Here is a 13532-nt window from a genome sequence, read left to right on the forward strand (position 1 = left end):
CTGGCAAGTGTTTGTCCAGTCTGTTCTTAAAAACCTCCAATGAGTCCACAACCTCCCTGAGAAGCCTATTCTAGAGCTTGACCGTCCTTATAGTTTTTTCCTATATCTAAGCTAAATCTCCTTTGCTGCAGATGAAGCCGATTACTACTTGTCCTACTTTTGCTGCACTTGGAGAACAGTTGATGACTGTCCTTTTTATAACTATCCTTAATATGTTTGAAGACTTTATCAGGTTTCCCTCAGTCTATTTTCCTGAAGACTAAAAAGTCCAGTTTTTTTAACATTTCCTCATATGTCAGGTTTTCTAAACCTTTTGTCATTTTCGTTCCTCTCTTCTGGACTCTCTCCAGTTTGTCCTCATCTTTCCTAAAGTATGGCGCCTATAATTGGCCAGTTCTCCAGCTTAGGGCCCCACCTGTGCCAAGTAGAGTGGGACAATTACCTCCTGTGTCATAGATATGACATTCCTGGTAATACACCCCAGAATTATATTAGCTTTTTTCACAACTGTATTAGTGTGTTGACTCTCATTCAATTTGTGATCCAATGTAACCTCGAGATCCTCTTCAGGTTACTAGCCAGTTATTCCCCATTTTGTAGTTGTGCATTTGATTTTTTTTTCTTCCTAAGTAAAGTACTTTGCACTTGTTGTTTTCATTGAATTTCATCTTGTTGATTTCAGACTAATTCCCCAGTTTGTCAAGGTAGTTTTGAATTCTAATCTGGTGTTTCTGTGGCTGTCCTCCTTGCAACCCTCTCAGCTTGGTGTCACCCACAAATTTTATAAAAATACCTTCCATTCCTTTATCCAAGTCATTAATAAAAATATTGAATAGTACCGGACCCAGGACTGACCACTCTGGGACCCACTAAATACATTCTTCCACTTTGACAGTGAACTTTGGACAACTATTCTTTGGTTATGGTCTTTCAACCAGTTGTGCAACTACTGTATAGTAATTGTATGTAGACTACTTTAGCTAGTTTGCTTATGAGAATGTCCTGGTGGACTGTCAAAAGCCTTACTAAAATTAAGATATATCGTATCTACTGCTTTCCCCTATCTACTGGGCCACTTAGGTACTAAAGGAGGGCCTGGGGAACTATAAACCAGTCAAGCCTATCTTTAAGGGGAACAATGTTTGGCCTTAAGTACTCTGGAACCTTACTATCCTTCATGAGCTCTCAAAGGTAATTGCTTCAGCTAGTTCCTTCAGTATCTTAGGATGAATTTCATCAGGCCCTGCTGAATATATCTAACTTAATTTGTTCATTCCGTGTGGTCGCTTGCATTCCTTTCTCCTTGTTAATATTAACTGCATTGAGTATCTGGTCACGATTAACCTTTTTAGCGAAGACTGAAGCAAAATGGGCATTTAACAGCTCAGCCTTCTAGATGTCAAGAAACCGATAAATTACAATGGGCTATATTTTCAGAAATAATTTCAGCTGTATGGTAGTGTGTGGTTGGTCATGCTGCTAAACTTGAAGCTCTCATTACATCCAGAATTCTAGGGTTAGGACTGGTCAACAAGACCAGCAGTCTCATTATGTTTCTGACTCCAGTTGTCAAATCTAGAGTGCTGTATGCTCTTAGGCAAAAAACAAAACTGGGCATGAGGCTCAGAAAACTCATTTTTTCACTTAGGCTACTAACTTTAGCTCATTATGTGATTTTTGTCTAAATTGGTTGTGGTGCTAGATTGGATATCAGTCCTTATCACAGTGCATCAGAAAGGTTTAAAGTTAGTCTTCATCTGCCAAAGAATGGCAGGTGTCTGTTACTGTATTTAGTGAAGCAAGATAATTTTTATAGACATCATGTGCGATTTTCATCACTAATAGTTCTGTCCCATGGGATTAAATATGGAAACACTCCTCATGCATAACCATACATCATGGTTGAATTTCCTGATTTATCTGTAAAAATCTTAATCATGACACTACATTTGCTTCCCTTTCATTTTTTGAAAGGGAAAAAGATTAGCTGATACGTTTATGTGCAGTTTGCATAGTCACACATTTTAATGTAATCACTCTTTTGCATGTTACATTTAAACTACATGGAGTGGGCCAGTCCCCCACAGTACATTCCATCTTACGTGTACAGATACAGAGGTCTAGCAGAGTCTGTCAGACTTAACTGAGCCCCTTCCTGTGCCATCTTAAATGTATGTTTGCGTTGGAGGGGTAATTCGCTGTTAGGGATTATCTAATAGCACTTGAAAAACATTTAGGATGAGTGCCTTCTCCCCAATGGCTGAACCATTGCTAATGCAGTGCAATAGTAACCACAAGTCTGAAATGTCAGTCAGTTAACTAACCCTTTCAAATGCATTCTTTCTGGGTTCCCTTATACACACTTGTGTATATTTCTTTGTTACAGAGGTTGTTATTCCAAAAAGCCTTCAACTCTCAGCAGTTAGTTCATATTACTGTCATCAACCTGTTTCAGCTGCATCATCTGCGCGATTTTAGCAATGAAACTGAACAGCATAGTTACAGCCAGGATGAGCAGCTTTGCTGGACACAGCTACTTGCCCTCTTCAGTAAGTACTGAGACGCCAAATAATTTTTTGTTTTGTTCTTTGCTTCCTTATAGTATACATTTAAAATGGATTGTGTTCCTCCCCCGCCCCCCCCTTCAATTTTCTGTTTTTTTCCATTGATTCACTTGTAAGGAGATACTTACCTATTTGTCCTACTGAATCTACCACCTCTCTTCAGTTGTAAACAGAGCCTTTTTAGGAAAAACAATTCAAAAAGCTAATGAATGAACTTTGTGGTAAGAAATAGTACATTGAAAATAAGATATGATCTGCCAGTGGAATCTTTAACCTCAAATCACTAGGGTGGTTTGTTCTAAATAGCCTTTCAAAATAGTGATTTATGGTGTAACACTTCTTAATTAGATTGTTGCTCTGTTTTAAAAGTTGTTATGGATTCCTCTTTGTTGTCCTTTCAGTTTCCTTTCTTGGAGTCCTGTGCAAGTGTCCACTGCAGAATGACTTCCAGGAGGAGTCTTGGGGTACATACCCGCTTCCTGCTGTAAAGGTCTCGATGGACTGGCTGAAACTTAGACCCAGTGTCTTCCAGGAGCCAGTAGTTGATGAAAGACAGTAGTGAGTCTCTCTCTCGATACAATTTTTTCTTTTCTCTTTTAACTTTCAGTCAGTTGTGTAGCTGGGTTTGTGATGACCAGGAGAACCGTATGGTGACTTGCCTGCCTGGTGCGAAGGTTGCGGATCTCTCAAGGCATCTAGATAGACTTATGTGTAGTGCTGGGGAGGAGCCGGTGGTTGTGGTACATGCAGGTACCAGTGACATAGGGAAGGGTAGGAGAGACGTCCTAGAGGCCAAATTTAGGCAGCTAGGGAAGAGACTGAAATCCAGGACCTCTATGGTGGCATTCTCAGAAATGCTTCCAGTTCCATGCGCAGGGCCAGGTAGGCAGGCAGAGCTTCAGAGTCTCAATGCGTGGATGAGACGATGGTGTAGAGAGGAGGGGTTTAGATTCGTTAGGAGCTGGAGAAACTTTTGGGATGGGGGAGCCTATACAGGAGAGATGGGCTCCACCTAAACCAAAGTGGAACCAGGCTGCTGGCGCTTAAGATTAAAAAGGTTGCAGAGCAGTTTTTAAACTAAGAGATGGGGAAAGCCGACTGCTGCAGAGGAGCACGTGGATCGGACAGAGACTTCTCTTAGAGGAGAGTCTATTGATAGAGATTCTTTAGGTTTTAGTCAGGAGGAGAGGATGGAAGAGGATAATCTGGGGGCCAGATCAGATGAGAAACATTCACATAAAAAAGAATCGGACACATCAGAGAAGGGCAGACAAATAAACAGTGACAATTTTTTAAAGTGCTTATATATAAATGCTTGAAGTCTAAATAATAAGATGGGTGAACTAGAGTGCCTCGTGATAAAGGAGGCTATTGATATAATAGGCATCACAGAAACCTGGTGGACTGAGGACAATCAATAGGACACAATCATTCTAGGGTACAAAATGTATTGGAAGGACAGAACAGGTCGTGGAGGGGGGGAGTGGCAATATATGTGAAAGAAAATGTAGAATCAAATGACGTAAAAATCTTAAGTGAATCCACATGTTTCATAGAATCTCTATGGATAGTAATTTCATGCTCTAATAAGAATATAACATTAGGGATCTGTTATCAACCACCTGACCAAGACGATGATAGTGACGATGAAATGCTAAGGGAAATTAGAGAGGCTATCAAAATTAAGAACTCAATAGTGGGGGATTTCAGTTCTCGATATTGACTGGGAAGATGTCACCTCAGGACGAAATGCAGAGACAAAATTTCTTGATACTTTAAATGACTGCTCTTGGAGCAACTGGTACAGGAACCCACAAGGGGAGAGCCAACTCTCGATTTAGTCCTGAGTGGAGCTCAGGAGCTTGTCTAAGAGGTAACTATAACAGGACCACTTGGAAATAGTGACCATAATATAATAACATTTAATATCCCTGTGGTGTGAAGAACACCTCAACAGCCCAGTGCTGTGGTACTGAATTTCAGAAAGGGGAACTATGCAAAAATGAGGAGGTTAGTTAAAAATAAATTAAAAGGTACAGTGACTAAAGTGAAATCCCTGCAAGCTGCATGGACACTTTTCAAAGACACCATAATAGAGGCCCAACTTAAATGTATATTCCAAATTAAAAAACACAGTAAAAGAACTAAAAAAGAGCCACCGTGGCTTAACAACCATGTAAAAGAAGCAGTGAGCATCTTTTAAAAAGTGGAAGTCAAACCCTAGTAAGGTAAATAGAAAGGAACATCATAAACACTGCCTAATTAAGTGTAAACATGTAATAAGAAAAGCCAAAGAGGAGTTTGAAGAAAGGCTAGCCAAAAACTCAAAAGGTGATAACAAAATGTTTTTTAAGTACATCAGAAGCGGGAAGCCTGCTAAACAACCAGTGGGGCCCCTGGACAATCAGGATCCAAAAGGAGCGCTTAAAGATGATAAAGTCATTGTAGAGAAACTAAATAAATTCTTTGCTTCAGTCTTCATGGCTGAGGATGTTAGGGAGATTCGCAAACCTGAGCCGGCTTTTGTAGATGACAGATCTGAGGAATTGTCACAGATTGAGGTGTCACTAGAGGAGATTTTGGAATTCATTGATAAACTTAACAGTAACAAGTCACTAGGACCAGATGGCATTCACCGAAGAGTTCTGAAAGCACTCAGATTTAAAGTTGCAGAACTATTAACTATGGTTTGTAACCTGTCCTTTAAATCAGCTTCTGTACCCAGTGACTGGAAGATAGCTAATATAGTGCCAATATTTAAAAGGGGCTCTAGAGGTGATCCCAGCAATTACAGACCAGAAAGTCTAACGTCAGTATCAGGCAAATTAGTTGAAACAATAGTAAAGAATAAAATTGTCAGACACCTAGAAGAACATAAATTGTTGGGCAAAAGTCAATATGGTTTCTGTAAAGGGAAATCGTGTCTTAGTAATCTTTTAGGGTTCTTTGAAGGGATCAACAAACATGTGGACATGGGGAATTCAGTGGACATAGTGTACTTAGATTTCCAGAAAGCCTTTGACATGGTCCCTCACCAAAAGCTCTTACTTAAATTAAGTTGTCATGGGATAAGAGGGAAGGTCCTTTCATGGATTGAGAACTGGTTAAAAAACAGGGAACAAAGGATAGGAATAAATAATAAATTCTCAGAATGGAGACGGGTAACAAGTGTTGTCCCCCAAGAGTCAGTCCTAGGACCAATCCTATTCAACTTATTCATAAATGATCTGGAGAAAGGAGTAAAAAGTGAGGTGGCAAAGTTTGCAGATAATACTAAACTGCTCAGGATAGTTAAGACAAAGCAGACTGTGAAGAACTTCAAAAAGATCTCACAAAACTAAGTGATTGGTCAACAAAATGGCAAATGAAATTTAATGTGGATAAATGTAAAGTGATGCACATTGGAAGAAATAACCCCAACTATACATACAATATGATGGGGGCTAATTTAGCTACAACGAGCCAGGAAAAAGATCTTGGAGTCATCGTGGATAGTTCTCTGAAGACGTCCATACAGTGTGCAGCAGTGGTCAAAAAGCAAACAAAATGTTAGGAATAATTAAAAAAGGGATAGAAAATAAGATGGAGTGTATCTTATTGCCCTTCTATAAATCCATAGTACGCCCACATCTTGAATACTGCATACAGATGTCTTCTCATCTCAAAGAAGATATCCTGGCATTAGAAATGGTTCAGAGAAGGGCAACTAAAATGATTATGGGGTTGGAATGGGTCCCATATGAGGAGAGATTAAAGAGGCTAGGACTTTTCAGCTTGGAAAAGAGGAGACTAAGGAGGATATGATAGAGGTATATAAAATCATGAGTGATGTAGAGAAAGTAAATAAGGAAAAGTTATTTACTTGTTCCCATAATACAAGAACTAGGGGCCACCAAATGAGATTAATGGGCAGCAGGTTTAAAACAAATAAAAGGAAGTTCTTCTTCACACAGCGCACAGTCAACTTGTGGAACTTCTTGCCTGAGGAGGTTGTGAAGGCTAGGACTATAACAGCACTTAAGAGAATTAGATCAATTCATGGAGGTTAAATCCATTAATGGATGTTAGTCAGGAAGGGTGTCCCTAGACTCTGTTTGTCAGAGGGTGGAGATGGATGGCACTTGATCATTATCTGTTGGGTTCACTCCCTCTGGGGCACCTGGCATTGGCCACTGTCAGTAGACAGGATACTGGGCTAAATGGACCTTTTGGTCTGACCCAGTACAGCCATTCTTATGTTCTTATATGTAAGCTGATAGTGACTAAAGAAGGATTAATGGTAGTGAAGAAATAGACTGGGTCCCTTAACTGTTCATTTACAGACACTGAGGTTTTTAAAAGTACAGAATTTTTGTAAAGAAAAGTGAGGGTTCTGGGTGTTAAACTATATACAGTATTTGCAAATATATAATCATTGTTTAGGTTTTATTCATAGGATTTTTTGGGGGGTAGGGGGGGTTAAGGCTAGAGGGGACCATTTAAAACATCTAGTCTGACTCCTGCATAACATAAGCCAAACAACCTCACCCAGTAATCTGTGTTGGTTTTTTGTACTTGCTCAGTTAGATGTACTGAGGCAGATGGCTGTAAATTCATTTTCCCATAGTCATACATTGAGGCTTGGATATTGCTAGAATCCAAGATTCTCTCAATCTTCGATTTTATACTGAAGGTCAGCACCGAGAGCATCTCATGGTGTTGCTCTACTCTATGCTTGTAGTACCATAATTATAGGCTTTTTTTGTGGTGCTGCCTAATCTATTCTATAACTACAGCAATTGTTTAGTTTTGTTAGGTGTAGAAAAAACATCCATAGAGCCAAAGTGGCCATTATTGACATACGTGTTGTGACAAAGTTCCTCCTCTACCTTGGTGGGTCCTGCGCTTATTGGCAGAGTTTCTCACCTCAGTGATCTTCCCCAGTCTGGATCAACTCCTCCTGTGTCTGATCAGGAGTTGGGAGGTTTGGGGGGAACCCGGGCCCGCCCTCTACTCCAGGTTCCAGCCCAGGGCCCTGTGGATCGCAGCTGTCTATAGTGCCTCTTGTAACAGCGGCATGATAGCTACAACTCCCTGGGCTACTTCCCCCTGGCCTCCTCCAAACACCTTCTTTATCCTCACCACAGGACCTTCCTCCTGGTGTCTGATGGCTTGTACTCTTTAGTCCTCCAGTAGCACACCTCACTCTCAGCTCCTTGTGCCTCTTGCTCCCAGCTCCTCACATGCACTTCCTCTTCTCTGGCTCCCCCTCACCTGACTGGAGTGAGCTCCTTTTTAAACCCAGGTGACCTGATTAGTCTGCATTGATTGGCTGCAGGTGTTCTAATCAGCCTGTCTGCCTTAATTGGTTCTAGCACGTTCCTGATTACTCTAGTGCAGCCCCTGCTCTGGTCACTCGGGGAACAAAAACCTGCTTCTCCTGTGGCCAGTAGCTCTCCCTTCTACTGCTCTGCTGTAGAGAAAGTAGGGAGAGGGTGGCTGCTGCTGCTGCTGTTCCTGCTGGGCACTGGGCCCTCGCTGCTGCTGCTGTTACTGCTCCAGCTGCTCCCCTGGTTGGGCTAGACACCACCACCCACCCCCTTTCTCTGGTATCTGCTTGATGGCTGAGTGGTAGATCCCCCTCCCCCCTCGGTTGCTGCTGTTACTCCACCTACAGCCCTTGAGCGGGGGGGCTGCTGGCCTGCTTCCCAGAGAGAAGGGGGGTGCTCTTGTTGCTGGGGGATAGCATCTGAGTGGGGTCCCTCCTGCCTGGACACCAGACCACCACCACCACCACCTGGAGCTGCTGGGGCTACTGTGGCTGTTGCTGGGGAGCTCTTGGTGCCCCGAGGAGAAGAAGGAGAAGAGGACCGCCTGTTGCTGGGAGACTGCGTGAAGACCACTGTGGAGGGGGCATTCCTGGACTGAGTATTTTTCGAACTGTGCTCTTGTGGTGTGGGTTTGGACTGTGTCTGTTGGGACACCGGGGGTGTGGCATGGAGCCTGCCCCCAGTCCATCTGTGTTCCCTTTCGCCCCCACCACCATTGTTGCCCCCTCCACCACCCCCGCTGGCTGTTTTTTCCTTCTGCTTCGACCTCCTGCCTCTGGGACTGAGCTGCTTGCCTGGCTCACCACGCCCACTTCCATCATTTGGGCCTGCAGCAGCAGCCAACCATTGACTTTTTACACAAGTGCCCGTGGGCGCACCCCCCCGCACCCTGGACTGGCCCCTTTCCTTTGCCTTATTTGTCTGCCCCACCCATTTCCCTCTGCGGCCCTGATTGTCCTGCCCCAGCCCTGCAGCTAACCCCATGGTCCCTCCACCCCATTCCCAGCTCGCCCTTTTTTCCCCGCCCCCCCTACCCTGAGATCCCCCAGCCTTGATTGGCCCCTTCCCTCATGCGCCCACGCCCCCTCCCATGCGCTTGTGCCCTTCCCCCGTTTGAGTTTGCCCTTATTCCCTGCACCCCCCCATGCCGTTATCCCCCTGATCCCCTAGTGCAGCTAGAGGAGCCGGAATTCCCCTCTGCGTCGGTGACCCGACACCCTCCCGCACCTTGGTCCTTAGTTGCTCCCCACACCCTTTTAGCTTTCCCTTTCTGGCACCCTCTTCCCCTGCCTGCAGCCTAGCGGGGAGGGCTGGTCGCCTCCTCTCCCTCCCCTCCCCTTGCTGTTTGTCCCCCTCCCCGCTCTCGTTATGGCGGGGGACGCGGCGGGGGAGACCCCTCGCGATGCTCCCACTGCCCCCCTCCACCTGCCCCCGTGTCTATTTCCCAAGCCTCTACCTCGACCGCCGCTGCCGATTCACCTACCACTGCCCCGCTGAGGCATCGGTGGCAGCGAGTACCAGGGAGACCTCCGCTGCTGCCACGACCCTTGCACCTTCCAATTCGGGGGGAGCCCCCTCAGCCGGTGGGAAAGGTCGGGGTGGGAAGAAGGGTAAGGACCCCACTAAAAAGGCCAGGCCCTCCATGGCAGAGACTGCCCCCACTGCCGCAGCCCCGCTACCAGCCACGGCATCCCTCCCTGCTTCTCCCTCCACCAGCTCCGTGAGTGTCCCTCCCCCGGTCCCCAAGGCATACGCCCAGGTGGCGGCAGCCCCCCTGCCTGCCACTGCTCCTCCGACCGCCACTTCTGCTACCAACTATAGCGGCCAGGGCCCCTTCCCCACCTTGACCAGGAAGCACGGCATCCGTTGCCTCCTGGTGCCCGCCTTGCCCCACCTAGAGACCTATGTGCGGGCGTTGGCGAGGGTGGTGGGGCCCACGGCCATTGTGGCTGCCTCCAAAATGTACGGGAGGGTAGTCTTTTTCCTGACATCGGAGGCCGCCGCCCAGGAGGCGGTAGAGACGGGCCTGGCAGTGGGAGGCGTGTTCGTCCCCCTGGAGCCGTTGGAAGACCTGGGGGTCCACTTGATCCTGACCTCCGTCCCTCGCTGCCCGCCCTTTCTGCCCTGAGGCGCCCCATCTCCGTCATCAGCCATCTCCCATTGGGCTGCAAGGACCCCGCCCTCCATCACGTCCTCTCGTTCTGCTGGCAAGTGCAGCTTCAACTGCCGGCGGCGGCGCGTGGCGGAGAGGCGCTCGAGGGGTCCTTTCTGGTCCTCTACCAGGGAGTCCACTACTGGGTGCATTATTCAACAAGGGAGGCCTGGTGCTACCTCTGCCAGGCGATGGGGCACGTCCAGAGGGACTGCCCCTTGGCCCGGCACAGAGGAGCGTCCAGGACCCCCGAGCCCTGGCAAGGCACCGGCCCTGTCACTGCCGATACCCCTGGCTGCCCGGCACCCGAAGCTGCCCCTCCTTCTCGGTCCACCACAGGAGGGTGTGGCGGAGATACCACCAGGCGTGAGAGAGGGCTCGCCCCAGGGGGAATCCTCCATTCCTGCTACCCCACCATTGCCTCCCCGAGTCCCTGAGCTATTGCCCTTGCCCCCCGACCCGACCCCTGTTAGCCAGCCCCCGGATGATGCTATGGAGGACTGGTTCTTAGTGCAGGGGAAGCAGGGCAAGCGGAAAGCTCGGGCCCCGTTAAATCCTTTAGATTTGGAGACCCCTCGGAAGAGCAGGAAGGGGGCACTGATGACGAGCTTTCTGCCTTGGCCCCTGATGACTCCTGTTCTGTGGTGCTAGCTGGGGACACCATGGCAGCACTGGAAGGTGACACCGCCCCTCCTCCAGGATCCCTTCCTGTGGAAGCCCCCGAGGGAACCTCTCTCGCCCCCTTCCCACCCGAAGCCCCTGCGAGCGCCAAAGTGGGCGTCACCTCGGGTGCTGGCAGGGAAGGCCCTGGGGTGGTGGACGGTGATCTTCCTTCCATCTACGAGGAGATCGAGGCCCTGGGTCTGACCCCGGTCACGCAGGGGGAGGACGACCCTCTGCCAGCGGGCTTCGATCTGGGTGACCTCACCCCGGTCCCCTTGTCCCCGTGTTCCCTTCCCTTAACTGCTGCTTCTGCTCCTGCCTCTGAGGGTCCCCTGGAATCTTCCATCAGCCTGGCTGCAGGTGGCACCCTGCTGACGGCCGCTGAGCCCATTGAGGCAACGGCCGGTGCCCCACTGCAGGAACCCAGTTCCCAGGGGGTGTCCCTCTTGGGTGTGGAGCACCCAACCTCCTTCCCGGGCAGGGACGCTGTTGATGATCCTCCATCTCCTGATGCCGGGGCTACCGCCCAAACCATAGTGGCTGAGCCCGGCATCGTTGGGGGTCTCCTTCCCACTCCCCAGATCTCTGAGCCTAACCAGGAGGGGCCACCTTCCAGCGGCCTGACTATTGAGGCTCAGGATCCTACTTCTGCCCCCCTCCCCCGTTCCCTTCCTGATCCCCACTCTAGTCCTGTCCCCTACCCTATTCCTGATGTCAGCCCTGTCTTTGTCCCCTCCACCTCCCGTGCTGCCAGTGCCGCCCCTGGGGATACTCCCCAGGGAGCGGTTTTAGTTGTTTTTCCCCGTCCCAACCCATTGGGGGCTGCTGTTTTCCTTTCGCCGCCCCCTGTTGAACCAGGGAGCGTGGCAGGTCGCGTGGCGTCAACCCATCGGACGCCACATCAGGGGTCTGCCCCCTGCCTGCCCACCTTGGTGGGCCACGGGGCTGTGATGGGGCCCCAATGGGGGACAGTCATAGATCAGTGACCCTTCCCCCCCCCCCATGCGCTGAGGGAGGAGCTGCAGGAGTTCCTTGAGGACGTCCATAGCTCCTGTAACAAAGTCCAGCTTGCACTCCAGCGGTGGGGGGATTTCCATCAGATCCTCCGGGCCGTGAGGGCCCTCATGGGAGAGGGTAAGAGGACCGGAAGCGGGCCGCCTCGGCCTACCAGCAGGTCCACCTCTTCCGCGACTCCTTACTCACCTACGGGGTAGGTCACGGATTGCTGCGCGGCCCAACGGAGGCCGTGGATGTATCTGCCAGCAAGGATCGCCCCTAGCCCTCCTCATGGCTCCGATCATCTTTGCCACGTTAAACACCCGGGGCTGTAGGATGAGTCTCCGCAGGAGCCAGGTGCTCTCCTTCCTTGTGGGGGCGGGGCGGTACTCTGTGGTTTTCCTGCAGGAGACCCATACGGATCCGGCCGCTGAAACTAGCTGGCGGCTGTAGTGGGGAGACGGGGTCTACTTTAGTCACCTCTTGGTTCGCATGGCTGGAGTGGTGACCCTGTTCTCCCCCGACCTATGGCCCGAGGTGCTGGGGGTCGCCGAGGCTGTGCCGGGCCGCCTGTTGCACCTCCAGGTCTGCATGGAGGGGCTTGTGGTTAATCTCGTCAATGCTTACGCCCCGACATCGGGCCCAGAGAGGTTGCCTTTTTATCAGCAGCCGTCTGCCTTCCTCGGCTCCCTGGATCCTCGTGAGTGCCTGGTCCTGGGCGAGGACTTTAACACCACCCTCGAGGAATGGGACCGCTCGGGGACCGAGCAGTGACCTGCTGCCATGGACATCCTCCAGGAGATCGTCGAACGCCACTCCCTGGTGGACGTCTGGCGCGACCACCACACGGACGACGTTTCGACGTTCACCTTCGTCCGGGTGGAGGCCTATTGGTTGCGCCACTCCCGGCTGGACCGCATTTACCTGTCACGTCTCCACCTTTCACGAGCTCTCTCCTCCAGCGTTCGGCCGGCCCCCTTTTCAGATCATCACCTTGCCACCATGATGGCCTCTCTCTGCACGGAGAGGCCGGGGCACTTTAATTGGCACTTTAATAATAGTTTGCTGAAGGATGCAGGCTTCGTGGCTTCCTTCCGGGAGTTCTGGCTGGCCTGGCGAGGGCAGAGGTGCACCTTTCCCTCGGTGCGGTGGTGGTGGGACCTGGGGAAGGTGCGCGCCCGGCTCTTCTGCCATGACTACACCCGAGGCGCCAGCCGACGGAGGGATGCGGCGATAGAGCAGTTGGAACGGGAGGTCTTAGAGCTGGAGAGGCATCTGGCCACCAGCCCCAAGGATCCATCCCTCTGCGGAGCATGCCAGGAGAAGCGGGAGGAGCTCCAGGCCCTCGAAGACCATCAGGCCCGGGGTGCTTTTGTTTGATCCCACATTCACCTCCTTCGGGAGATGGATCGCGGCTCCCGCTTCTTCTGCGCCCTGGAGAAAAGGAGGGGGGCCAAGAAGCACATCACCCGCCTCCTGGCGGAGGACGGCACCTACCTCACAGATCTGGTAGAGATGTGCGAGAGGACCAGGGCCTTCTACACTACTCTTTTCTCCCCAGATCCGACCAATCCTAACGCTTGCAGAGTGCTATGGGATGGACTCCCAATGGTCAGCACGGGCGACCGGGGCTGGCTTGAGTTTCCTCTCACTCTGGCTGAGTTCTCGGAAGCCCTCCGTTGCATGCCCACCAATAAATCTCCAGGCATGGACAGGCTGACCGTGGAGTTCTACCGCATGTTCTGGGACGTCCTCGGCCCAGACCTGGTCACCATCTGGGCCGAGTCTTTGCAGAGCGGGGTCCTCCCTCTCTCGTGCAGGTGAGCCGTGCTCGCCTTATTGCCCAAG

At 50.0% G+C, this 13532-nt stretch overlaps 1 protein-coding gene across 8 annotated transcripts in view; it reads left to right on the top strand.

Annotated features, from left to right (window-relative positions):
• SMG7 (SMG7 nonsense mediated mRNA decay factor) overlaps positions 1–13532 on the top strand; it is a 109602-nt gene that overhangs the window by 51002 nt on the left and 45068 nt on the right. For all 8 annotated transcript variants that reach the window (XM_050963588.1, XM_050963587.1, XM_050963590.1 and 5 more), the window contains 2 exons: positions 2387–2549; positions 2966–3122. In XM_050963588.1, the coding sequence (XP_050819545.1) occupies positions 2387–2549; positions 2966–3122 (320 nt within the window). The remainder of the gene's footprint in view (positions 1–2386; positions 2550–2965; positions 3123–13532) is intronic.

The sequence above is a fragment of the Gopherus flavomarginatus genome, chromosome 7, assembly GCF_025201925.1.
Source record: "Gopherus flavomarginatus isolate rGopFla2 chromosome 7, rGopFla2.mat.asm, whole genome shotgun sequence".
Lineage (NCBI taxonomy): Eukaryota > Metazoa > Chordata > Testudines > Testudinidae > Gopherus > Gopherus flavomarginatus.